Source organism: Salarias fasciatus (genome assembly GCF_902148845.1).
Source record: "Salarias fasciatus chromosome 7 unlocalized genomic scaffold, fSalaFa1.1 super_scaffold_4, whole genome shotgun sequence".
Classification (NCBI taxonomy): Eukaryota; Metazoa; Chordata; class Actinopteri; order Blenniiformes; family Blenniidae; genus Salarias; species Salarias fasciatus.
In genome coordinates, this window is record NW_021941229.1 from 4,953,206 (window position 1) to 4,981,083 (window position 27,878).

General features: G+C 45.9%; 1 protein-coding gene across 1 annotated transcript; it reads left to right on the forward strand.

Moving 5' to 3' along the window:
* On the forward strand, positions 1-27,854 carry arrdc1b (arrestin domain containing 1b). The gene is made up of 8 exons (XM_030084727.1): positions 1-169; positions 15,418-15,528; positions 20,190-20,240; positions 22,699-22,853; positions 22,963-23,145; positions 23,335-23,511; positions 23,663-24,107; positions 24,881-27,854. The coding sequence occupies exons 1-8, from the start codon at positions 52-54 to the stop codon at positions 24,943-24,945; spliced, it is 1,305 nt and encodes a 434-aa protein (XP_029940587.1). The 5' UTR covers positions 1-51; the 3' UTR covers positions 24,946-27,854.
* Positions 27,855-27,878: the final 24 nt, after the last annotated feature.

Here is a 27,878-nt window from a genome sequence, read left to right on the forward strand (position 1 = left end):
CGCGAGCGACGCGCGCGCAGCATCAGCGGCGCAGAGCGCAGGAGCGGAGCCATGGGAAAGCTGCAAGAATTTGACATCACTTTTACCAACAACAAGGTGGTCTACGGCCCGGGGGAGTCGATCAGCGGCACTGTGAAGATCCGGACGGGGAATTCACTGCAGTACAAAGGTGAACGTTTCTGTCACACTCTTTAGAAAAAAGGAGGGTTTTTCTCTCCGTCCGCTGCCAGCGTGTCTCCGTCTCTCCGCCGCGCGCTCAGCGAAGCGCACAGCCAGGCTCCGCGTAAATAAACTTTTTCCTCCCCGGTGGCGGAGGCTCGGAAGAACACGGCTAAGCCCTCTCCTCCCCCCCTCGTCCTCTTTTCTTCTGTCTTGCGGTCTCGCAGCCTGTCGACATTGCGCAGAGTGTGTTGCGGATGTCGTTTTGGGAGTGGACCGCGAGTTTCCACCCTCCCGGTGATGATTGTTGCGTTATTTCACTCGATCGTGCCGTTTTGGCCCACATCCTGCCTCTTTTTAAACGCGTTGCTTCCACCTATTGTCTCAAGGCCAAATCCGAGAAACTGTTTGAGTTCGGCAGAAACGCAAATTAAAAAAAAAAGGAAATAAGCAGAACAACAGGTGATGTTGCCTTTAAAAGCTCACTTTGCGCACAGCCCAGGGAGGACTGCATGCAAACATCCATGAAGAACACACACACACACACACACACACACACACAGCTGATAGAGTGAAACAAGGGAGAGCAGCTCTTAGAATGGAATTACACAAAGATCCTTTTGTATAAGTGATGATTTGTTCCCTCATATTAAAGGTCTGCCTTCATCTTTGACACAATATTATGCCTGTTGAGATAGTAACTAAAAGATGACAAAATGTCAGGAAGCCTGTGTTATAAATGCATGACATGCAAATGAATCAACTCACTCATTTGTGATTCAATTCAATTCAATGTCAAATAGCACTAAATGCAACACGTTATTTCAAGGCACTTTTACGAGATTTACCCAATGTAGGAGAAGAACGCTGCAAAAGCTGAGTTATTGTAGCTTTGATTCTGAAAGTTAAACACTTGCCAGGTGTGAGTTTTTACTCTGATGTGTGGTCGAGCCCATTCAGAGTGTTTTATCTGCTTTACACCTGAGTGACTAAACGTGACTCATTGTTCTCCACAAAGCTGGGTTTGCATTTAAAAAAAAAAAAGTTTCTTGAAAGAAAAAAAAAACACCCCATTGCAGATGATTGGGAGGAGGATAGAGAAAGCAGAAAACAGGAAAACATCAGAGAGTTTTACAGCTGCAGCACCTCTGACAGATTACATCCACAGTGCAAACAAACCTGCACAAAGCACACACACACACACACACACACACACACACACACACACACACACACACACACACACACACCAGCCTGCTTTTCCCTGCGGTGAGCATCTTGTGAAATCCCCTCATCTCAACGAAGACTGCAGACATGACAGTCGATGGTTTTATGTCTTCACTGAGAAAAAGAATCACACAGCAGCTTGTTTTCATGACTCACTACAAGAGAAAACCAGAATTTTCCCAAAATGTCATCTTTTTATGTGTATTTTTTCATTTCTGTGTTATGGTTTTTCCACTGGCATGTCCGACACGGTGAGATTAATTTGCCATAATGCCCAGGCCGACCTGAGGCAGATGGCGCCCCGGCAGAGGTCACGCCTCCCACCCGGCTCCGCTCCGCCGCCGGCCGCAGCCTGCCTCTACCTGACACCCGGCGTTATTCCCACATTCGACCCTGAATGCCGGGGCAAGTGCGTGCCGCCCCTGCTAGTTATTACAGACGATGGGAGAGCTTCCTGCAGTCAACAGCTCAATAAAAGCTCCGGGAAGCGAGCGGCGAGGCAGACCTCGGTGTATCAGTTGCATTCGCCGCCCTGTTTTGTTTTCTGAAATCAGATTTTACATCATTCACACCCGCAGGCCTGAGACCACGTTTCAGTTTCAGTGTTCTGATCAATCAAAGCTGCTCAAACGGCACATACACATTTATAACAGGACAAAGTTGAAGCAATATTTGAGAAAAAGTGCTGATGCTTTGAAAGCTGTTCCACAGTCAGCAGCCTTTTAATGCAGTGTTTAAAGATTTATTACATAAAGAGATTGAGTCTTTTTTTTAAATCATGAACAATCAACAGCTGGTAGGGAGGAACGAAATGTCATCTTTTCTATCAAAAGGAAAAATGTACAAGTAATTTTATTTTAAAATATTCATAACTTTCATATACAGTCAGAGGACTGTTCTTCTGAGAATTGGAAGAATCTTGTAGGAGTTGAAATGACGGTACGACCACGGCGCTTCTGCTGCTTCTTTATTCTCCACAGCTGTCTGTAGAAATGTAATGTTGAGGTTGGAGGCTGTCGAGCGGCTATTTGTTTTAAAATGTTGATGCATAAATTGACTTTGCAATGTTTCTATCGTTTTTTTTTTTTTCGTGCTGCATTTGTTGAGTCGGTGACCTCCGGTGACCTGTCAGCACAGGCGCTCCGTCTGAGGAGACTCAGGCTCCATCCTGGGCTTTCAGTCTGCCTGATAATGTGCTGTAAATGCCGAGGCTGCATTATGCGACGTAACCCCTCTCAGCATCGCTCGGATGGTCCGAATCCTGCTGAGGCCGGCAGACGTGAGCGGCTCCGCTCTGTCGGAGCGCCGCGGATTTCTGTCCTCATGCGTCCCCAAGAGACAATCTAAGAATTATTGTAAGAGCAGAAGACAAATCTGATTTTTCTGACAAAGCATTTCTTCTTCATGATGGGTTTTTGATGTACTGGATCCTCGTGTGTCTTAACTTTTGATTGACCCATTGTAGCTGAAAGACATTTCATACTCATGGTGAACAGGACAATATGTGGCTTCCAGGGAGCAGATTGGGGTGAAAGCCTTTGCTCAAAGGACCCTCAGTGACCAGTGGGGAGATTCAAACCACAAGCCCCCATTTTTTTCTGCTGGAAATTTACAGCAGTGTGAAGAATGAGCTTCATCAAAACATGCATTTGTCTGTTTTTTGATGATTTTCCGGTGCGAAGTCTCACCGTTGGGATGTAGTGCAGCTGTTATCAAACTCAGGATAACATCTGCTAAGTTAGTGGCGCCGTTTCTCTTGGTTGAGTCATTCTTGCTGGCGGAGGGAGCATCCTGTCACTGACGTGCAGAACGTCCTTTAATGTTCAGGTGGTTTTGTTTCGGCTGTCCCGACGTTAGAGTTAACCGTTTGGAGTGTGTCTGGGCCGATAAGCCGCTCATGTTCTCCGTTACATAGATTCTGGCACCACACGATCCGTATGGATCCTGGTTTTGTCTTGGTGTGGGTGTGTTCGGTTACCATGCAGCACGATGGCATGAACACAAAAGGGTAATAAGAATCAAAAGCAAGCCGTCTAAAGTGGTGAATATTGCAGAGGCCAAAGTCTTCGCCTCACTCCATTATTGATGATGGAGACCATTAGACAGCGTTTCCATTGATTGGCTTCCATAAGAAGAAGGTCGTGGAAGCAGAATGGCACACGTGTGAATGAATCACATGGACGGGCTCTTATGCTCGCCATTAGACGTGACCTTACCTGCAAACCCTGAAACGACGCTCGCGGTGGAAGACTGTCCGGTGCATGTAGTGGCTAATGGAAACGTGGCAGTGCTGACGGGGGACACAGTTTGTCTGGAAAGTGAGTTTAAAATGGTTTAAATCAGGCGCAACAAAAGGTCCGGCGCAAGATTTACATTTTATGGATGACTACATGTAAGAGACACAGACTGTCAGCATCTATGTTTCTTTTAAAAAAGGGATTTAATTGGTGGAAAGGAGGATATGTCTTTAATTGAGGCTATTTAAGAAAAATAAAACAAGATATTATTTTTAACTTTCAGAGGTCTGTGTGAGTTAAATAGCAAAACAGGAAAATCCACATTGACACGAGGAAATGGGGAAAACGATCCAACTTGGTCCTGAAATGCTGCTACTGTCCACGTGCCTGTGTTCATTACAGAACAACCAACAGCGCCCACTAGTGGCCCAGCCTGAGAACTGCACCTTTCTCAGCCGTTGTGCCATTTCCGTGTAAACAGGCATCATTTTCAAAACATTGCCTTGATTGCTGGAAATGCTTCTGAAACAAAAGCACAAAACTCTGTTTTTACTTGAAACTTTGTGGCGTAAAACTGGTCTTTGGCCCGCTAACGGAATGAAGCCTGTTATATAAAGTTTAAACAGTAAGTACAATATTGCGGCGTGCTCAGGGCGTTAGCTGGTGTGAGGTTCGCCAAGTTAAAGCAAAATAAATCCTCCCTCAGTCCAGAACAAACTGAAACAATCCTGCCGGTGAGATTTGTACTCGCGGTTGACTTTCACATTGTTGGCTGATGTAAAGAAAGACTGGTACTAACAGCAGGCTGTCGACAGAACTTGACATGAAGTGAAAGTTAAATTAGTGTGAGCGGCTCACTCTGATGTTTGAGGGTGTGAAGCTGAACCTCTGGAGCTTTGTTCAGACGGACAGACAGACAGTGGAGGAGGAGGCTCCAGACAGAAGGACTGAAAACCACCAATTCATTGAATCATTGAGCATCCGTGTACGATTGAACCTATCAGCTTATCATGTCAGTGAAAACGCTCCAGTGGAGCTGCGGACCTGCTGATAATGTGTATTCCTGAACTGGATCCTCTTCTTTTTCAGTGTTGTGACTGTTTGAATTCACACCTGATGAATTTTGCCAGTTTATGTTTGTTATTATGAGGTTTGTTTTCTCTCTCTCGGCTCTCACACTGAAAAAAAGCAAAGTTTGGAGACTCTTCGCCGCTGAAAAAACAAGTGTGAGATGAAGCTGCTGATCAGGAAATGAGTCACTCCTCATGGAGGTAACTCTCCTGAAAAGGAAACGCAAGGTGAGACGTGGTGTAAAGCAGGCAGAATTATTTACATGTTGCTGTTTTCTAGACGTAGAGCCTCGCTTTGAGGTCCCAAACACTTAGGATCTCAGAAAGCTCTGTGAATTCCTACAAACCCAACAAAACCCTTCTCCAGACGACAGACCGTTTGCTGCACCGTCACGCTACATTAATAACCCACCCGTCTCTCTGTTTTCAGTCCTAATGCGACCGAAATGAGATAATTGGAGGCTGTCTCCTCTGCGCTGGACGAGTTCTCGCTTGTTCGCACGGCGGCGGTCGCTTCAGTGTGGAATTTATCAGGGGCGGCGGCGAGAGCGGGGCGAGCCGCTGGGCGTGTGTGATCAGTGTGGGCCGCTGTGAGATCCGCGTACGCCGGGCGAGATGCAGAAAAAGCGAGGAATCGTCGAGGCTGCAGAGGAGGTAGAGGAGGGAATGTTAACCCTCACTGGAGGCTTGGTGATGTGCCAGAACTGGTTTCTGCAGACACAACGTCTGTTGTTTCCGGCTCTATCTGAGCTGTTTTCTCTGGTCTTTCAGCGCCGGTGTGATTGCGTCGCCTCAGGGGACTGAGTGTATCTTCACATCGGTCTCACACGTCTCGAACACACACCGCTCCTTACTTGAACCGCAGAGATCAGAGATAACGCCATTGTAACCACAAATCTGCTGTTTTAATAATATTATCTCTAATGAGTCACTGCCAGCAGTTTCAGTCACATTTGTTCCAAAACTGAAGGATCAATGAGTTCCAGGATTCCTTTTACTACTGACTCTCTGCTGTGACTGCGTCCCTTCGTCCGTTTCTGAAGAAGGCACAAGAGAAATAAACAAAATAGATGAGTAGAGCAGGAATCAATATCTCTTTTTTCCAGATCAACTCAAAAAAAGTGCAGTAAAAAAAAAGAAACTCCATATAAGTCATCAGTTTTGGTGATTGTGTTTTGATATGTGAATTTCTCAATGCAGATCAATCAGTGGTTACTGCTGCTGCGTATTTAATGATGATTAGAAGCAACAAGTCCTACTTGAAGAGTTCTGTGCTCATTCGGTTTGGATTTTACGAAAATATTTAAATAAATACAAAAAGTCAAAGGATGAGGTCAGTCTTCGTCAAAGTCCATCATGTGTCCAGTGTGGACTTCTTCTACCTGCAAGTAAATCGTTGTCTTTTAATAATCTTCTATTTTGACTCATAATTGATCTTTGAGCACAATCGAGGCTCATTTGTTCCCTGCTCCAGGCGGTACCTGAACGCCTCATGAAGCTCTTGTTGCTGCTCAGATTGACTTCACAGTGTTTTTTAAGTAAAAATTCATGAACGTCTGTTTCATTTCAGGTGTTCGTTCACACAAAAATGCCTCTGCAAGTCTTTGAAAAGGGCGCATTTCTTAAGGCCCCGTCTGCACAACAATGTTTTCAATGGCTCTTTATAAATGACTGAATCTACGAAGTTTAACTACAGAAGAACTTCATTTACTCAATATTTTAGACTTTGTCGTCTTTTTCCTGAAACTAAGAACGTGATGCATGATCAGTCAGTGAGAATACCGGTGATTGAAGGCGGCTGCGTCCTCCCTTCTGCCCTTCGGCGGCATCGATCGGCGCTCCGGCTCCGTCATGGGCGGAGGTCTCGTCACCAGCTGCTCCCTCTCCCCTCAGACTGACTCATGTTAATTACAGCTGCTCCCTGACCTCCATTACTGTCTCACCCCACAGCTGGTTCTTTTAAAGTCTACTGTAAGAGGATTGTGTGTCATTCTGTCTGATGGACCCCTCCCCTGACCCGATTCTGAAACGCTGGCCCACTTCCTGTGATGTGAAACGAGGGAAAACGCTAAAATCAGTCCGCAGAGACGGACGTCACTCTGGAACCAAATGTCGATCCGCGCCAGATAACAAAGAAACTAAAGATAGAAAAGCCGTGGGGCGGCTGATAAGACGTTGGTGTGTGGCTCTGCTGGTATGTGGTTATCAGTGAAGTGTCACAGGAAGGCCCACATGGATCGGCTCGGTCCAGAACACAGTGTGACGGCGGGGAAGCGGCACCTTCAGACTCTTCAGCGCTTTCTCCTTTCCACGATCGATCGCCGGCCGACGACATGACAGTACGGCAGACACAAAGATTTGTTTTCACCAGCTGCGGATTATTTTCTGATCCCAGAGGCCACCGGGCATTAGTGCGGCTTTAGCTCTTTACTGAAGCAGGTTCAGTCCTCTGAGGTATGGCTGGCTGGTTTATAAGTTTAAATTTGATTCAACACAAGAACTGTTGAAGATTTTCAGCTTTGAAAAAGTTAATAACGATTTCCTGAATAGTCTTGAGAAATGCAGTATTTTTCCGAATGTGAAAAATATGCACATTAAAATCCACCAGTATCAAACATAAGGTCCGTGAGCCAAAACTGGAGCGCAAGACTCTCCTGTCTGCTTGGCTTTCATTTTCATCATGTATAACTCCGCTCCACATAAAGAAAAACTTTAAAGTTAAATCTTATTATGACACAATTTCACTGTTCCAGACTACTGAAGGTGAAATTGAGCTGGTATTAAACGTGATTGACACCCGTACTGTCGAGAACAGGGAATTCAAATATAGTTTCTTCTTTATTTATATGATACAAGCTGATTTAGAGTTTTAATATGTATTTTGAACATCAGTGAAATTTGATGCTCCCATATTTTCAAGAGCAAAAAGGCTTTAATCCTTTCTTTGACAATGATATTATAACAAATAATGCATTTTGTATTCTAGTCTGTCACAAACAGAACATTTCTCCCTAATTCGATGCAGCTGCTTCCATTTGGATCTCATCCAGACGTCTCCGTCTCTCCAGCGCCAGAGCTGTGGTTGTCATAGTAACCTCCCTGTAAACAAGATGCTGGGTTTCTATAAGTTGCACGCTTCCCAGTGCTGTTAAATTGTGTGTGTGTGTGTGTGTGTGTGTGTCTGAGCAGAAGCTGCAGCGGTTCAGATAAGAGCTGCCGTCCCGACTCACTTTCCCAGAAGCCCTCGAGCAAATGCTGTTGAATTTTTGGAAACATACGATCCCATACGACGGGACGGAAACAGTCAAAGTCGTCTCTCTAAAGGTCGAGTAGCCCGAGACGTCTGGATATCAGAGATTGTCACACACCTCTTCCAGGGAGAAAGCAGCTCAAACACACACACACAGGCGTCAGCTGGGATGGGACTGATGAGGTTCAAAGGTCAGTTTGTGGCGTCAAAGCAGATACTTGATGACTAATGAGCAATCGAAACCCAGCTTGCTTTAAGTTTCAAGTAAATATCACATGAATGCCTGGAAATAATAAGTCATCTACACAAGAGGTACATTAATAATCAACCGCCAGTCATTCTTTTTAAGATGAACTCTGAAAACAGCTCTCAAGGTGGAACTTTCCGCTCTGACCCCGTTGTTGTGTAAATGTTTGCTTTTCATTCTATTTTTAAAGGTAATTAGATGCTCATATCGCTGATCTGCATTCCTTTTGAATCATTGCGTCGCCCTGGCTCTGAAGATCGGCTTTACTTTAAACAGCACGGCGTGCGTTGAAATACTGAGTGTTGCATTTGCATTAAACCATTAAATCGCTGCTCCGCTCGGCTGGAAACATCGGATGGAAACAGAGGAAAACACTCCCGTTGAGATGTGGAGTGATTCAGGAGTGCTCGAAGACGGCCGTGTCTGGAAGCAGGCTGTAAAACGACACCGGGCCAGACGAGGACAACAACTGTTTGGAAGAGGTGCTAAGCTGGTAGAAATGTGGTGTTTACACATCTGAGGCAGCTGCCAGACCCAGAACACACACATTTCAGGCTGATAACGGGAAATAAATAATCCTGGGACCAAGCAGGAGCTGCTGAACGTTGCTGTGTTGCGCTCAAAATAAAAGTAAAAGTGGGCTTTATCACCACTTCTGCTCCACATAGAGGACAGCATCGCAATATCATAATATATAATAACAAAAACAGAGGATATAGACAAAATATTTCACCTAAAAATAGGAATAAAATAAGAAAAATAGCTCAGAAAAAGAATTTAATGAGAATTTGAACATAGAAGCAAAAAAAAAAGGCTAAAATGTGTGATATACAACCGAACTGTGTAATATATCACAATGAAATGTGCAATATGCAATACAATAGACTCTCAAAGTTTTCAATATACCTCTGAAATGAGCAATATATCCTTGAAGTGTGCAACATACAATACAATAAACCGTCAAAATGTAGAATATAGCTCTGAAATGTGCAATTTATCCTTGAAATATACATTATACAATATAATAAACTCTCAAAATGTGCAATATACCTTTAAAATATGCTATATACAATAAAATAAACTCTCAAAATGTAAAATATAGCTCTGAAATATGCAATTTTTTCTTGAAAGATACGTTATACAATACAATAAACTCTCAAAATGTGCAATATATCCTTGGAATATGCAATATACAATACAATAGACCCTTAAAATGTGGAATATGATTCTGAATTGTGCAGTATACTCTCAAATTTTACAATGTGCCATTCAATAAACCCCTAAAATGTTCAACATACCCTGAAATGTGCATCAGGCCTCACACATTTGGACCCAAACGCAGTGAGATTTGGGAGTTTGCGAGTGTGCAGATTACATGTCTTGTGGTTCCATGATGTAACTTGTGCAGGGATAAGCCTCTTACACATGCGTGCAAACATGGGCGGGGGCGGGAGTGCACCCCAGGCAGATGTGCTCGCAGCCGAGCCGGAATACGTGCAAACACCATAAACTGATTAGCGGTGGCCAAGTGCGCAAAGCCCGTCATGAATCGGAGTAGTGGAGGGAGCACTGGCGCCTGGAGATTGCAGAGTTGTACATATTCGCCAAACAGCTGGATTTGGAGGACAGAGCCGTTATGTAACAGAGCAGTCGTTTCACCTCCGCCTCACCGCAGCAGCAGAAACCTGTAATTGAGTCCGAGCGAACAGCGGGGGCTCTGTTCTGCTGCGGGATTCCCTTACACTCAGGGCCGACAGAGCAGGAGATCAGCTGGCCGTGTTTGACATGTCCCACCGAGGAGGCCTCCGAGAGGAGACGGGGGACGGTGCCGGAAAAGTGAGAGGGACTAATTGTTACAGCGCCTAAAGATTTAATGAAGGCATTAAAGTGTGGCGTCGGATTACTGGGCCGTCCCGCTGAATGAGGGCGCGACGTCTGAGCTCTGGCGAGGAAACTAAATTCGTACAGTCATGAACGTTTTGCTGTGAAAGATGCTGTAAAAATATATCATTAGTATTCAGTTCTGATTGTTTTAACTTGTGGATTGAACACGGTGTCTATAAATAATATGTTTGGACTTTTTTCTCCTAACGACTTCCCGATAATGTGCAGATGTTAAAGAATGCCGGAGGTCTGACTGTGCATCACTTAGAAAAGAGCTTTTCGACTGGATAGTTTAAAGATCTCATAAGGTCATGACTGCTATTACCACAGAACTCTAAATTCAGTAGCTTTTTAGGGGTTTTTGCAATATAGGAACTTCTTTAAGGGAGATGTTCCTCATTTCTAATGTATTAGAGGAGACGGTTTAACCATTTCAGTATAATCCACTTGTCTATATCGAATGTTTTACTCACATTAACGCCTTATCTCACTTAATTATGCTAATTCGACCTTGAATGGGAGTGAAGTGTGCAGCACCATAACCCAGTGTGACCTCTGACCTCCTCCAGGGTTGTGCTTGATGGGAAATGAGGACGTGGAAAAAAACATTCTGGATTCAGAAGTTCAAAGATTCTGACCAGGTGTTCATAGTTTGGGGATTATTATTTCACAACTTCACAAAAAAGTACCTAGTTCTCCTTTTCAGACTTGTAGGTACTTAACGCTGCAAATAATATATGTACAATGAAAGCGATGCTCTATCTTCGCTGTTTTGTCTGTTCTGTTGTGTTTTTTCAAGGTTTTGATCTGCAGCAGCAGCCCTGTTATCGCTCACACAGACGTGGCTTTGGGAGTTTCCACACCTCATTATGCTGGAATGTGTAAATGACGCCGGTCGAGGCTGTTTGTGATCAATTCAGATGATTTCCTGGTCTCATTCACACTCGGCCGACCCACTTCAGGGTGAAACCCGAGTCCCGGCGGAGACTCGGCTCTTCTCGGCCTGCCTCTTTTCAAATCCCGGGCCTGGAACGGGCTGACTGAGGCTGCTTTGTGCTTGGCAGTGCCGGACTGAAACCAGACCCTCCGTGATCGCTGTAAATAGGGAACTGACATTATCAGCGCCGCTTCCCTGCTTCCCTGTTTTCTGTTCCCACGCCGCTGACGCAACGGCCGGCCAACTCCCACCTGAAGGCTTCACCCCGGAAAGGGTGAAGAGTCGCTGCCGAAATGGCTTTCCTCGCTCTGTTTTGTCTGAGTCGGCAGTCTGTCCCCGTCAGTCGCGATAAAAGCGGCGCTGCCTTGAGGAAACCTGAAGCTGAGCAAACAGCAGGGCTGCAGAAGTTCTTCGTATTCCTCAGGAAGGTTTGGCCTGAAGGGCAGAATTCCTGAGAAAGAGACAAAAGACACCATCCAGGAACGAGGGATGAGAAATACGATTAATTGGAGCCGATACAGGTTCATGAAATTTCATTTCATTTTTTTGATTTTTTCCTGAACCGATGGCACACTTTAACCACTTTATTTGGTATTTTACCAGATTATTAAGTTTTTTTTATGATATTTCCTGTTGCTCTTTCTGCTTTGGGAGCTTTCCTCTTTGGTCCTCAGCCTCGAGCTCTGTCCTCACTTTGTCTTCCTTCTTCCTGTTACGACTTGTTTTCATCGATTCAGCTGTAACCAGCTTACCTAAAGCGACAAAGTGATCTGACCTTATTTTAACATATCAGCTCCGAGCCATTCCGTCTTATTTTCAAAATTGTAACTTTAATCCTGACATTTTCAACTTGATTTTCCACTCTCAGTTTTTTTATTGTATGTTTTTACTTTCAGATTTGCTCTCATCATCCCAGCTTTACTTGTATACATACATGTCCAGCTGTATTGTTCACACATGTAATTTACTGTCAGTGTTTCAGCTTTGTACTTTGTGTTTTGCACCTGGCAGTGTGAAAACGCCCTTCGTGGCCGCTCTTGTTTTCAGTATTAGAGTGTGTGTGTCTGTGTGTGTGTGTGTGTGTGTGTGTGTGTGTGTGCGTCAAGGTCACTGATCATGCAAAGTGCGCTGAGGCTGCTGAAGCGGTTAAAGAGGCTGCTCAACTTCCTTTTTTTATTCCTTCAAAAAAATCAAACGCATGCTCAAATGCAGAAAGGGTAAATTGAGTTTCCTGCGCAGACATTTGAAACGTTCTCACCAGTTGTTGGCAGGGGATTGTGAAGAATCCTTTGATTTGTCGCGCCACGCCTTCCTCCCGCATCCTGCCAGGCCCCGTCCACGCCCACTCCGACGCTGTCAAACACAGCAGTGACGTCTTGCGCCCTGTGCCGATGAAGGCCTGGGCTGGACGGACACCAGCTGGCAGCTGCTGAGTCAGAGTCCGCTGGGCTTCCCCCCTCCCCTCCCTCTGCCCAGTGTGGGTTTCTCTCCCGGCTGCTTGGTCTTTACAGAAGTGGCCCCTGGCGGAGCTTCCCGCCCCGGAACGACCAAGCTGCAACTGTGTGAGTTCAGCACGGCGGCTTCTGTGACGGTCTGATGTTTCACATCAACACGGGGGCCACAGAGACCGGAGCTTTTTTCCCTAATTGACCCGTCGATATGCGGCCACATTACGACGCTCTGGGGAGTCGACGGGGGTCAAAGGTCTTCCTCGGGGTCCCACACTGTGGGAATCGAACCTGTGAACCTGTGCATCTGCTACAGATCGTAACAATCAACAGAAAATCAGCAGAAAATGATTCAAACAATATTAAAATAATGCATCCACACACTCTACTTACTTCATATCAAATAATCTGATGAATTAATTAGAACTAAAAACACATGCAGCCATCAATCTAATCTTATGTAACTAACTCTCAGTCGTCTCTATAATCCCAGACCGTTTCTTTTTAAATTTAAACAGGACTAAAGCAGGACTTTGATCATGAAACAAAAATCCGCTGTCTTCTTCTCAGGGCGGGATGGGGGGGGGGGGGATTCCTGTGGTGGATTGTGGTGAAATGGATCATCTTCATGTGCGTGCCTCATCATCGCCTCTTCGGGTCCATCCGGCTGGCGGCGCCCGTGGAGATGCCTGTCCATTATTCAGCTGCAGACATCCATCCGCTCCTCTCCTCCTCCTCCTCCTCCTCCTCCTCCTCCTCCTCCTCCTGCTGCTGCTGCTGGGATATTAACAGATTACCCCGCCGCTGACCTTTCATAGGCTGAGCGCTTTGCCTTTCCATGACAGGCTGATGTAAACAGTTATTGTTGAAATGGAAGCTTCTTTTCTGTCCAGTTTGCGAGCTGCGTGACGAGCCGCGGCTCCATAAAGCCCCCGTGGTGATCCGGTGCGGAGTTTAAAGGCATTATTCTCCATGAAGGAGGCAGATGGCTGCAGGAGCAGATTGCGGTGTTTAATTAACGACCAAATAAGTGAAAGTTGTTGTGCGTGGCTGAAGCGCCGCGCCCCGCTTTGTGAGCCGTGGCTGTTCTCTCCAGCAGCGAAGGTCCCTCCTCTTACCCAAAAACGGTGCCAGCAGCCCTGCGAGTGTGGAGAGCTCAGCCATCTGCCACTGCCAGTGTGTGTGTGTGTGTGTGTGTATGATGGGCCGAGCACAGTCTGAAGCACCGTGGTTTAAATATCAGTCAGTCTTCATGGGAAATGTCCTTCGTTAAACCAGAAATGCTTTGGCGTCCTCGTTCTAGTGTTTTGTGTGGATTCTGCAGATGATGCTGAATGTTAAGCTTTATTAAACAGATAATTATGTTTTGCTGATTCAACCTTTTTCTGTGAAAGACCCTTTTATTCTACCCATCATTCATTCACTCATTCATTAGGTGTAAGAAGTGGCCGATTCCCTGCAATCCAGGGCTTTGCTTGGATTTTATGATGAATTCTGTCAGATGTAAACCAAACAAGTTTTATTACTTTTAGTAGATAAACTCCAAGAAAAGGCCCTCCCATGCAGCACAGGCTTTTTCTCATGTTGTAATTAAGGCCGAACCAAGATGCGTTCAGGGTCCTGAAGCCTTGAACCTGTTTCAGCGTCGGTGTCCGGACTCTTATTCCCAGCAGCCCCTTCATCCTCTGATGAGACGTCTCCTCCTCGTGTCCGTCTGTTGACGCGGGCTCCGCTCGCCGCCCGTCCTGCCAGATTGTTTACCGCCGCGGAGGAGCGCACATAAACAAGCGGCGGAGGCCCTGGGCGATGGTGTCCTGCTTTCTGGGTCTTTCTCATGCTAATCAGGGTGTCGCGCTGCTCGGCTTGTTTTCCAGGCTGTGTTGACCCAACTGAGAAATGAGGGTGAATTATAAATAGGTATTACAGTAAAGGACATTTTTTGGTCAATAGTGAATGAATGAATGAATGATAAACTATCAAAACTATTTAAAGAACTTTTGGTCTCACATAAAGCAAAAAAAAGTAAGATTTCAATTAAATTCTCAGCTGATCTTTATACTCTGAGCACAAACTTGTCCGAGGTTGAAATCTGGAAGGGAAATTCATCACTCAGAATTCTAATCTTCAGACTGCTATTATTAGCTGGACGAGACATTTCCATTCATTCATTCATCCGTCTTCTTTACCCGCTTTAGACACCGTACATGACAAACTAGACGTTTCAGCTCCCGGAAACTCACCATGCCAAGTGTTTAGTTCTTGTTAGAGATGCGAGGACTGCGGTTGCACCCGCGGATAACCGCGGATCGGGCGGATGACGTGTCGAAAAATTAAGATTTTAATTACATTCGGGCGGGTTGCAGTTGAAGCACTCAAATAAAAAAAGCAACATTTTATTAGCCAAAACACTATTCTGCGGGTGGCGGGCGGGTTCGGTTTTGAAAACTGATAAAAAATCTTTGGTGCGGGCGGATAGCGGGCGGATGGAGATTTTAAGAAGCGGTTGCGGATGAAAAAATGAGCCATCCGCGCATCTCTAGTTCTTGTGTTTAACGGTTTAAAGTCAATAATTTCATAGAAAATTTTAATTTACAGCTGTTTTGTTGTTATGATGGGATTTTTACTCCAAAGAAAATGATTAGATGTGACAACAGCTTTTGTACTCAAGATGAAATAAGTTATTCTGAATATACAAGTGTGAAATTTCACCACAAATTGTGTGAAAGTCCAAAACCTAAAAAAAAAAAAAACAAATTTAAAATAAACTAGTCGAATAATTTATGTTGTATTAATACCATGTCAGTTTGTATCGATTAAAACTGTGTGCAATGCTTTTAAGCATAAACATTTAATCCATTTATTACAGTTTCATTTGAAATGTATTTTCTCCTGACCTTACTGGCTGACTCTTCCTCATGCACACGGCTGACCGTTGCGTTCGCTCTCTTCCGTCCGCAGCCATCAAGGTGAACTGCCAGGGCTCATGTGGGATCTCCAACAAAGTGAACGACGCCTCGTGGATTCTGGAGGAGCAGTACTTCAACAGCACGCTGTCTGTCGCCGACAAAGGTAATGACGGCAGAACTCTGCCGACGCTTACACAGTATCAAGTTAGACTGTTCACATAAAGGAAGACCAGGGTTGCTAATAGTTTTATCTTAAGTTTGAAGGATTGGTAAGTAGATTTGTTCGCCTGACCCAAGTGAAAGATAGGCATCATGAGAGAATGGTGGAGACAGCTTTGGTTTCGGAAATGCTATGTGAAATATCTTACTGATCAGCGTGACACAAGTCGTTACTTCAAGTTTCTTTTTTGCAAAGTTGGGATCCCACGTTGTCACAGTTTTTGGTTTGGCTTTTTTTGTTTGAGTGGTTGCATTCTGTTATTGTAGTGTGAAGATGGGCAGCTCATGACCCTTGACCTAACATTCCAGATCAAAAAAAGATAAATTTAACAGAAAAACTAAAATCCTTCCAGCTTTGGTCTCCCAGCGGCAGCAGGTGGAGGCAAGAGTTACAGTCTGAGGGAACCCCACCACGCCTGTTCCAGGCGTCTGATCAGTGGAACTCACTGCAGTTTTACCCACGCTGCCCCGCTGCACCCAGCTCGCCGCCCGCGCAGCGGCGGAAGCGAGGGCTTACCGGACCCCTTTGTTGTGAGCGTGACCTTCCGCGTTTTGTATGTACGGCTTGTGCCGGCCGCGGCCGCAAGGTGAAATGTGCCGCGCATGCATGAAAAGTGTGGGAGATGCAGATCGCGCAGTGGAAGGAGCGGGCGGCCGCCAGAGCGGCTAATCTCAGCGGTCAATGTTTAACGCGGGTCGTCAGCGTGCGGTACACACACATACCAGCGACGCACGCCGTGCAGTCAGCGTGTACCTGTTTCCATTCTGCTCCGACAGTGACGACTGTAAAGCAAGTTGAATGTGTTGCATGAGGTGTTTTCCTCTGGGACGGTTAACTGACTGAGAGCTGAGTCTCCAGGTCGGGAACAGGCCTCAGATCGCTCAGAATGAAGCGACAGGCTGAAACATGAAGGCCTGCCGACTCACCGTCCCGTCAGCCGCGGCGTCGTCTGCCAGCCGTTCAGAGCAGAGGAAGGCGTGTCAGCTGTACACCGTTCGTTTTTCCACCCCACGAAACCGTCGATTCTTTGAATGTCGCGTTAAATAAAAGCGTAGAAACGCTCAGTAATTTATCTCAAACTGTAAAGTAAAACTTTCATCACATTCGCAGAACACTGAAGGAGGGTTTATCTCAAAAGCAAAAAGTCAAACTTATTCAACACCTCGCTGCCCACACAATCTAGTGTGGAGCGGCGCAGCATACGGCCAAGGACATAAATAATTCATCACACACACACACACACACACACACACACACACACACACACACACACACACACACACACACACACACACTCTCTCTCTCTCCACACACTCATCTTTATCGCTGACACTTTTTCCTTTCTCATTCTCCTCCGAAAATGGACCGATTTCCCCCGCTCCCGAGAGCCGAGACAGGAAGGGTGACACACACACACACACACACACACACACACACACACACACACACACACACACACACACACGCCCAGTGTGAGACAAAGCCAGCGACGGCCCCTGTGGCTGACTGATAATGTGGTATGTCACAGACGCTGGACGGTTAACGGAGTGAAGACAGCGTCCGCTCTTCATCCCGGGATAATGACCTTCAGAGAACGGGGGTCTCCCCTCCGCTGCGGCGGCGGCGGGACTGCTGGATTCCTGCTTCAGAGACTGACTGCTTTATATTTCGGCCGCGTTACGGGCAGAATATAAACGACGCAGTTATGAGCAGACTGTAATATCAGCCAGTAATGTAACAGCGTCGGCCTTTTTCAGCCTAATAAAGCTCATAGTGTCAATATGACAATAGTGTAATGATATATTTGATCCATTAATGTAATTAGTTCTAAAAAAAAGTCATATAAAATGTATTAACTGTAGTCAGTAATATAATATCATATAAATAAAACTGCATTTGTTGAAAATAAAGGTTTTTCTCTTTTTTTTAAACAGTTTTTTGCAATTTACTTATCAAAGATAGTCAGTGGATGGGGAAGCCATAACAATGTATTATTACATTATTGATTGTGTCACTGCGCTGTTAAATTAGTGGATTTGTCTAATGGCATTCCCATACAAATAGTGTCTGTACAACTTTTTAACTAATAAGTAATAAATTCACATTTACTTCATGCTTTGCTCTGATAATAGTTATTCCATATTTACGAAGAAAAAACACAACCATGCAATGCATAACATTTTTTTGTAAAACTGTAGATCTTATAGCTCTTTGAAGAAGATATTTCCATCAGCGGTGTCAAGCATAAGGTCCGTGGGCCAAAACCAACTTGCAGGAGGCTCCAATTTGGTCCTAAACGACCAAACAAATGGAACATTTTTAACGAAAGTGTTGTTTTTATTAAAACAAATTCTATCATTTTTCTTTAAAGCAATTTTTTTTCCGAGTAGCAGACACAACACCACACTGAGACCAGAGCTGAAATATCAGTGACGCCGATGCCGCCATTAAAGCTAGCAAACTAGCTTTAGCCTCAGCGCTGTCAGGGTGAGTTTGGAAAAACTTGCAGAATCCAGCAGCTGCAGGAGAAGGTGTTTTATCTCTGGACATTTCACTGTATTTTGTCACCGAAGGTTTCATTAAAACTGGCTTTATGTTGAGTTTGTAGTCCTTTTCAGTAATAATTGGTTTTGTGACAATAGACATGTTCGTGAATACTCTGCACCTCAACAAAGAAAAGCTAGCTACTTTCTAGCTGTTTGGGATGATTTACGATCTGGATTTTTGCGGTTCCTGAGAGAAACGTCTGAACAAATGGTGAGAAAAGCAGCAAAAACACGTTTGAGACAAACTACTAAGCTGCAGACTGCCCTCGCTGACAGGACTGAATGATACTGATGTTATTTCAGGATTTCCTCTTCCAGTCAACAGGAGCTTGGAGATATAGTAACAGTTTGAACAATAGCTTGACCATTCAGGTTGAGAAGAGCAGAGAGAGAGAGAGAGAGAGAGAGAGAGAGAGAGAGAGAGAGAGACAGCAGCTCTGTAAATGTTTTCATTTGCAGCTGATGAAATAAATATGATTTCACAGAAAGTCCAATAAATGTAACTTTGTTAGTTTGATGATTTTCCTCATTTGTGATGCAAATAAATTGATTATGTCAACACCGGAGCTGACACACACACACACACACACACACACACACACACACACACACACACACACACACACACACACACGCTCAGTCTTGTATTTCTATCCTTGTGGGGACCGTCCATTGACTCCCATTCATGTCTAGCCCCTAACCCTGACCCTTACCCTAACCCTAACCCACACCACAATAAAGCCTAACCCTAAAGAAATGTTTTTGCACTTTTACTTTTTTCAGTAACAACAACATGGTCAAGAAAACACTGTTTCTCCTACTTAGGACCGGAAAAAGGTCCCCACAAGGCACGTCGTTTCACGTTTTGCTATCCTTGTGGGGACATTTGGCCCCAACTAGGATAGAAATACGAGAACACACACACACACACACACACACACACACACACACACACACACACACAGTCTTGTATTTCTATCCTTGTGGGGACCGTCCATTGACTCCCATTCATGTCTAGCCCCTAACCCTGACCCTTACCCTAACCCTAACCCACACCACAACAAAGCCTAACCCTAAAGAAATGTTTTTGCACTTTTACTTTTTTCAGTAACAACAACATGGTCAAGAAAACACTGTTTCTCCTACTTAGGACCGGAAAAAGGTCCCCACAAGGCACGTCGTTCCACGTTTTGCTATCCTTGTGGGGACATTTGGCCCCGACAAGGATAGAAATACGAGAACACACACACACACACACACACACACACACACACACACACACACACACACACACACACACACACACACACAGCGAGGGGGAGATAGAACCCGTCCCTAATGAAGTGAGACATGTTGCTGTCTGGAAGAATTTAATTGCGGCGTCAGATCATCTGGAGGATGATGAAGATGAAGCTGTTAAGGTTCTCTCAGCTGGACAGGCGCAGAAAGACCCTGACTGGTTCCACTCTGCATAAACACACAGTGTTCTACAGCAGAGGATACTTTGACCTTTGGCCTGTCAAACCTGGGAGTGAACAGCACAAAAATGAAGGAAAATTGTTAAAAATCAACAACCGTTGGAGGAAACGTGAAGGGAAAAAAAAGCTCAATTACAGGCCTGTTTATATTTACTTTGAGTTTTTAATCGTGTAAAATCACATCTGTCTTTGAAGCACTAAATGTAAAATACCAAATGCATCCTCTCGAAAACAGAACCAAAGCAGGTAAATTGCTGTTTACCTTTCCTGAGAGAAGCTGGAACTCGGCGGGCCACAGGTGTCTGCATCCAGCTGGTCGTCACTTCCTGTGTCTGGAGGCGATCGGCTGCAGGTTTTCTTCTCCACAAAAGACGTATTGGCTCAGCTGTCTTCGAACAGCAGAGCTTGTTTGTGTGAGAAACTCCATCCCGCTGGGCGAGCCCCGCAGGCCCGGGGCCTCGCTGGGACGCCCAGTGCTCTCAGAAGGGTGTGTGAAATCGAAATAAACGCGCAAACGATGAGAAATGTGAGAGACTGGGTGTAAATGTTGCTGTGTTGACAGATTCTCCTGTTTTTACAGGGACTCTGGGGCCCGGTGAACACAGCTTCCCCTTCCAGTTTCTCATTCCAGGTGAGTGTGACGGTTACGTCTGTTTCTTCCACCCCTCATGACGAAGTTTCTCCAATTCATAAGAGTTTCACTGGTTTCGTCTGTAGTTGAAAGCATTGACTCACATCTGAATGTGGACAAACATCACGGAGTGGGAGGCGCGTGTGACGTGTAACACATTAAATTCACATTCTGATGGTTTATTTCGTGTGTAATTACCAAACCAGAGGCACGCTGACAGTAGAAACACGAGCTGAACACACTCGGCACCTGGCAGGCGGCTCGCCGAGCGGCGTCTGGCTGCTATCTGGCGCTCCCTCAGCCGTGGGCGGGAGCGCCGAGGGGGGGGTCGAGGTTATTTTTAGTGCCCTCTCCTGTTGTGCAGTCACTGTTTAATTGGTCTTCATGCCTCCATGCTTCGCCCTCCCCTCTCGACAGGCCCCCATCACTTCAGAACATCAACACTGGGCTTATTAACCATCATGTAGGAAGGGGCTGGTGTGTCTTACTGCCCCCTGCTGGTGGGTTTATAGAATGAGCGTCAATGTTGTTTAATTTGACTCAACACGATTTATGACAAGTAGATAAAGAATAAGTTTGGATAAGTTACATAATGTCACTTTTATATTGGCTGAATATGTTTCCTTTGCGCTGTTGGAATGATAACAGAATAAAGAATGTTTGCTGTGACGACTTCAGAGAGACAACAGAAGATGTCTCTCATGAGAGGATGATCTTTGCACATTGCCGGTGTTTTCGTCCGTGTATCGACGATGCCGTGAGCAAACACGGCTTCCTGTGGCGAGCCCTGCCCGGTCGTCTGGAGCCGAGACGCTTCGCGTCTGGCTGTGGTCTGATTGTCTCTCACTGTGGGAACAATGAAATTCAGACAGAGGAGGAAGACGTAGGTGGAGAAAAACACCGAACAAGGACACTTCAGGGAACGGATAAGGCTGAGTCAAACGGTGGATGTGCTCTTTCTCAGGTCAAGGTTTGTTTGTTTTCTTACTGAGGATTTATCCAAATCTGAGGACAAGTGCACAGAAGTATACACAACAGAGACAAAATAAAAGCAGAAAAACAGTTTAAAGAAGGTTATTAAATGACTTCACACTGGATGTGTTTACCTGGAGAGCTGCAGAGGCTGAAAGCAGAGGAGAGACACGAGATGAAAGACGAGGCTGCGTCTTCTCTGAATGGCTGGATCGTTCATTAATGAGACGGACACATCAGGACTTCACTCCTGCGTGGAGCCAGACTGCCTCTTCTCGCTATTCTGGGCATTTCTTCACACCAGCAGCAGCCGTGCAGCCAAAACGTGGAAACAGGGGAAGTCTGGGTCTGTTCAACACTGATTCTCTTTAAATATATCCACTTGGACATGGATGAACAAGAAATTAATCTACATACTGATATGCTTTTGCTTAAATAATTGCAAAAGTATACAGAAGATGGAAACATAAATGACCATAGATGAGAAACAAAACACAACTTAAACAGAACCACATAAATGAGAACGCCTCTGCAGGCGACTGGCCAGAGAGAAATCAAATTAGCAGAATTTATTGCACTGGACATAATCAATTCATCTCCATCCACAGGAGCGTTCATGTGGCTGTAATTCAAATTACAGGCTCAATGTTTACAACTCTTTACGATGCAGTGACTCAGAGCGCCACGCATTGTTTCCTCGTTTCCATGGAAACGTGAGGAGACAGTGTTGACACTGCTGTTATTTTGGGGCTTTGGGTTTGTGCGGATTGTGTTATTTTCTTGTTTCTGTTTACAAATGTTCCATAATGGACTTTTAAACGATCGATACTTCACTGATGATCAGGCATTCTATTCTAAATTTCCCAGCCGATTTTCTGCTGTAATTATTATTATTATTCTCCTTTTTTTTCGGGGCTTCATCTGAGCTGCAATGACCAAATCCAGACATGCAATCTTCAGCCACTTTCAGCCAAGCTGTCTGAGAGAAAACAACGCTCCTCTCCTGGTTAATTCTTATTGACGGCGGCAGCAGCGCAGGCAGATTGTCCCCGGAGCGTCCGCCGTCCTCGCTGACATTAACGTCTGAATGAGGATCACAGGAAACAAGAAACACGATCAGGAGAGCGAAGAATGGCTTTAATCACCGCGGTGTAAAAACCGTGATTGGAAATTTAGATGCAGGCTGTTTGTGTGTAGGACAGTGTCAGGCCGGAGGGATGCTCCCTCCTTCCATCTGTCTGGCTGCTTTCCTTCCAAATGCTTATTTTTATCCTCTCCTCCTTAAATTTCCTGCCCTGTAGCTTTTTCCATCCGCCTGCCGTCCATTACTCATCAGAGGCACTGGTCTCCTTCCATTCTGGATGAAATCTGCCTCTTGATTGTTTGTGAAAACAGCCACATGTTCTGTTTTTCGCATCCGTTGCCAGATCGACCAGCCGATCAGTCTGATCTCGAAGTCACGCCTGTTCTGTCCTCTTGTCTTCAGTCGCGGCGCCGACGTCCTTCGAGGGACCCTTCGGGAAGATCGCTTACCGCGTCAGGGCCGTGATCGACACGCCCCGCTTCTCCAAAGACTACAAAGCTCAGAAACCTTTCTATCTGCTCAACCTCCTCAACCTCAACGAGGTGCCCGACATCGAGGTGAGTCGCTGCAGAGTCTCTTGGCTTCAATACAGTCGGTTTTCAGGAGTTCCCCGATCCTTTAGAGATGGCACAAACATGCCTCTGCCCTGCGTGTCTGTCCCGGCAGCACCCCAGCCACGCCGTGACCACCAAGAAGTTCAGCTACCTGCTGGTGAAGAGCGGGACGCTGATGCTGAAGGCGCGCAGCGAGCTGAGGGGCTACATCCCCGGGCAGGTCATCAAGCTGGCCACCGAGATCCACAACAAGTCGGGCAAAGACACGGGCTGCGTCCTGGCCAGCCTCATTCAGGTACAGTTCACTGTTTCCTCTTGCTCCCAGTTCATGAGAAACTGTAATGTCCTGTTGTTTTGTTGACACTTTTCTATCAGAATCAACATTATTTCCATGATAGCTGATGACCGTTCACCTTTTATACTCAGTAATCAGAACTCGGAAATCCACACACAGTCCCAACCCGTCTGCCTTGCTCCTCCCCAGAAAGTGACCTATAAGACCAAGCGGCCTGTGTACGACCTCCGGACCATCGCCGAGGTGGAGGGAGCCGGGGTGAAGGCCGGGAAGCACGCCGAGTGGAGGGAGCAGATCATCGTCCCTCCTCTTCCTCAGTCGGCTCTGGCCGGCTGCAGCCTCATAGACATCGACTACTTCATCCAGGTCTGCGTCTACGTTGGCGCCGCAACTGCAATTAGTTTGTGCAACTCAGCTGTAGAAAAACAGGGAGAAATATGGTCCAAAATGAAGAACCGGGATATTCTCTCTGTGAAGTGGGAATATCACGTTCTTCTCCTCTCACCTTGTGCTGCAGGTGTCGCTAAAGTCTCCGGACGCCGTCGTCACCCTGCCCATCTACATCGGCAACATCGCTGTGAACCTGTCTCCCTCGAGGACCGTGCCCTCCAGCCCGGACCCCTGCGGGGCGGCGGGCGTGACGCCGAGCGCCCCGCCGGCCGAGGACGAGCCGGAGGAGGAGCTGTGCGCCGGAGGCCTCGCCAGCGAGGCGATCCCCACCAAGAGCCACTCCCAGCAGGACCCCTCGGGTCAGCCGGTCACCATGTCCCCCAGCGCCTTCAGCCACGCCCCCGGCGCCGCCGTGCCGCCCGGCCACCGGCGGCCCGACGCCTCGGCGCCGCTGTTCTGCGTCTCCACCGGAGCCACCATCCCGTTCTTCACCGAGGGGAACGTGACGCCCGTGCCCACTTCCTGTTCCCTCATCCTCCCCCCAGAGTACAGCAGCTGGGACTACCCTCACGGTGGGTGGAACAGGAAACCCTCCGTCCTCACACAGAAACACACACATGCAATATCGCCAGGGAATTAATTTAAAATGACAAAATTTAAAATGAAAAAAAAAAAACAACAACAACAATGAACTGCTCAAAATGATTAGTCAAGTAAAAGGAACTAACAGCTCATTACTCCTTATTTCATTTTTTGTCAAGAATCAACAACAAGTGGGACACAGTCATGAAGTGGAACGAAATTTATGGGATTTTTAAACTTTTTAAACAAATGAAAAACTGAAAAGTGTTTGGAGCCTGAAATGTGGCAAAGTTTTGAAAGGTTCAAGGGGGCCGAATACTTTCGCAAGGCTCTGTATATTAGAAGTATCAGCTCCCCTGAGCAGGACACGCAGCGTCAAATAAAGCGATTTCACTCACTGGTCTTTTTATAGGCCCATTTATGCTCTCTTTACACACCATAATGGCTCCTGGCGTTTCCAGTGTTGCCACGCCTCGCGCCGGCCTGGCTCTTCAGCGGTACGTCCAGCAGAGGGAGGCGTAATGGCAACAGTCTCACTAGAAGCACTGAGAGGAATGGAGTCAGACTGCTACATGTCTAACAGTCTGAACAGACAAGGAGGAACTAAAGCTTTGAGGAAATATAATTTTCCTGCATATTCATTGAATTTTATTCTAATATGGTTTCATTTACAGCTTTGTCGTTATTCCTCTCTGTCTGGGTTCCTTCGCCCTCCTCCTTTTCCCAGCCCTCCGTCTTTGACTCCGTTGTGTCTGTGTTGCAGAGCCTCCGCCCACCTACGAGGAGAGCTGCAGCAGCGCCAACTCCAGCTTTAACAGCAGACAGTAGAGACTTGGGGTCACGAGCCGTGGCCACGCCCACCCACACCTGTCTGCGTCCGCCTTTCAGTCCACCTGGGTGAAGGAAGATGTTTTGTTTTTCTACTGAAGAAAAAAAAAAGGGATCGTGTCTAAAAGTGAACGAACGAACTTTGATTTCACCTCCGGTTCCAGCAGGTCGTGTCAGACAGAACGGGTGAACAACACTGTGCCTAAAACACCAGTTTCAGATTGTTGTATAGCATTTAGTTCAGTGAGTGAACGCAACTGATTCTTGGAGGAGGAGGAGGGAACTGAACCCCCCCCCCCCCCCCCCCCCCCTTTTTTTTTTTCTTTTTTTTTTTCAACAAACTGCTGCATCTGTGATGCCTTGAGAACAGGTTTGGCCACGTCAGGTCATCTCACTCTGGCCTTTTGGGTGTATGTGTCATTCCAAACATGTCGTCCACGCCTGTGTGTGTGTGTGTGTGTGTGTGTGTGTGTGTGTGTGTGTGTGTGTGTGTGTGTGTGTGTGTGTGTGTGTGTGTGTCCAGGCTGACCTGCACGTCTTAGGTGAAAACCTCTGTGTCTGCTCTCACTATGTTTATTCCATGTTTTTTTTTTTTCTTTTTTAATTAAAATCCTGCTTAAAGGGTCAAAGGGAAACCTCACAGCTGTGTTGCGATCACACATTTATTTTATGAGAAAGATTGGGGTGAAATTTTGTGCACTGTTAGGCCCTTTTATCAAAACTCATAAAGTAGAAAAAAAGAATTCCAAGTATGTCAGAACAGTGTCTTCAGCATGTATACTGTTTTTAATAGCTTAGATTTCAATAGGCTTCATCAGAAGAAGTAAAAAAATTAGTAATTATTGGACTGTGCAAGAAAGTGAAATTTATTCACATTATTGAAACGTTTCCTTTTTTCATCGGTTTCTTTCAGGAACGTCGGCACTGCCAGCTTGTTTTGTTTCTGAGAGGTTTCACTTAGATCCTGTGATTCTGTGTCTGTGTGTATCCCCAGAACTGAATGTGCTCAACAAAATGTGAGTGTGTGTGTGTGTGTGTGTGTGTGCGAGTAGCTGAACTTGTGTTTGCATAGATTCGTGTCAGTTTGTGTCACTGAGATCTGGATGTGGATGGTTCCTGTAAGCGTCTCCTGTCTCGATGCGTCTTCACGATCTCCTGCCACGACATTGATTTGCTCCTAACAAAGGGTTTTGTTTGCCCTCATTATGCACTGGCAGGCTCAGGCTTGTCTGTAAACAACCTTCTTACCATGAAGGAGAGCTGCAGCTGGTATAACGTGACATGAGAGTAACATTTGACAAGAGTGGGCCTGTTAGGTTGAATTTAAGGCAACAAAAACCCAAAGTTACAAACTGCAGGGTGCAGAATCCATCTCTGCATGGAGCAGAATGAGAGGCCGACAGAAGACATGTACAGGTGTGTGAAGGCCTCTGCACAGATCTCACTATGCACATGCAAGTTGAGTGATGCACACACACACACTCACACACACACACACACTGATACACACATGTCATGTAGCACACACAGGCCGAGAGGCAGAGAGTCTGCTGCTATGAAACCACAGGTTTGTCCCAACATGGCAGTTCATCTGCAGCTGGATGTGAGGATTTGAACTCTGATAACTCAACTCTGCCCTCTTGTGGAGCTTCCTGGTTCCAGCGCTCTGTGGTGTTTGTTCATCTGCTGTGTGTTTTACATCCTTTTGTTCTCGCAGACTTGACACACTGAGGTTATCAGACTCTGGTTGTCATCGGTGAGCCTTTATCTGAATCTGAAAATGAGACTGTGTGCCGTTTTTGCTCTCTTTGTTGCCTTAAACTCTTATTTTTGTGGCGCTGCACGTTGACACGGATGTGCACAGCACAGCACTTTTCGATGGTGTGAGTGCACGGCTCCACGCTCGTGTGTGAAGGCGTGGCCGTGTGAATAGAGAATAGATTATTTGATTATTTGGACTGTTTTCCAGGCGTTTTCTTCAGATGTCCCACTTTTCATGCTTCTGTGTTCAGATTATATATTGGAGTCGTTTTTTGTTTTACATCTTTGTACAACAGCTGGGTGAAACATATTTATGATCAGCGTCAGGGTTTCCTCTTCTTATCACTCCTCAAGTTTGTCTGGAAGTCATCCAGAAACCACACTGACCTGATATTTGTTACCATGTGTCTATTGCCACATCTTGGGTGAAAACCTTCAGTTCTCATTGATTATTGACTTTTTGAGGGAAACCTAAGCTGAAAATCCAAAATATGACAATTTGTGCTGAATGTTTTTTCTTTATTATTATTATTATTATTGTCAATGCTCATGAACAGCACTCCAAATCTCGTTGGCACGTAACTCCAGGATCGAGCACAAGCTTCGACTGCCATCCCAATAGCAATGTTGTGGCTCCACATTACAGTGAGTGCATGCCTTAAAGCAGCCGGGACTCCCACGGCTTCACGGCGGACTCTCCCCTCCGCTCTTCCCCTCCTGCGAACTGTTCAAAGTACACTGGACCTTTGAGATGTAGCTTCTTAAAATGACGGCACACTGGACTTTTACCGTTGGTATTTTGGATTTAGAAAATATGTGCAATTCCTGTTATCTCCCCAGACTGCCGCAGCTCCCTGAAGTCATTTCACGCTGCCTTTATCTGTCCTCCTCTTCACCAAAAGGTACTATAGCTTTACCGAGCCTCCCTCCTCCTGTTCCATGCTCTCATTTTCCCCTTCCCCCTCACATACTGATGAGTGGTGTCTGGTTTTGTATTTTTCTACTTGTAAAACTGTTTACAGGTGCAGTATGAGCATACTAACAGTCGCACCTCAAACCAGTACATGTAATATTTCAACTCGCAGTGCAGAATCGGAGTTGTACTGTACAGCATAACAATAAAACTATATGGCGTGTGTTTTGCCAGCTTTGTGGGTTTAAGCTTTACTTAC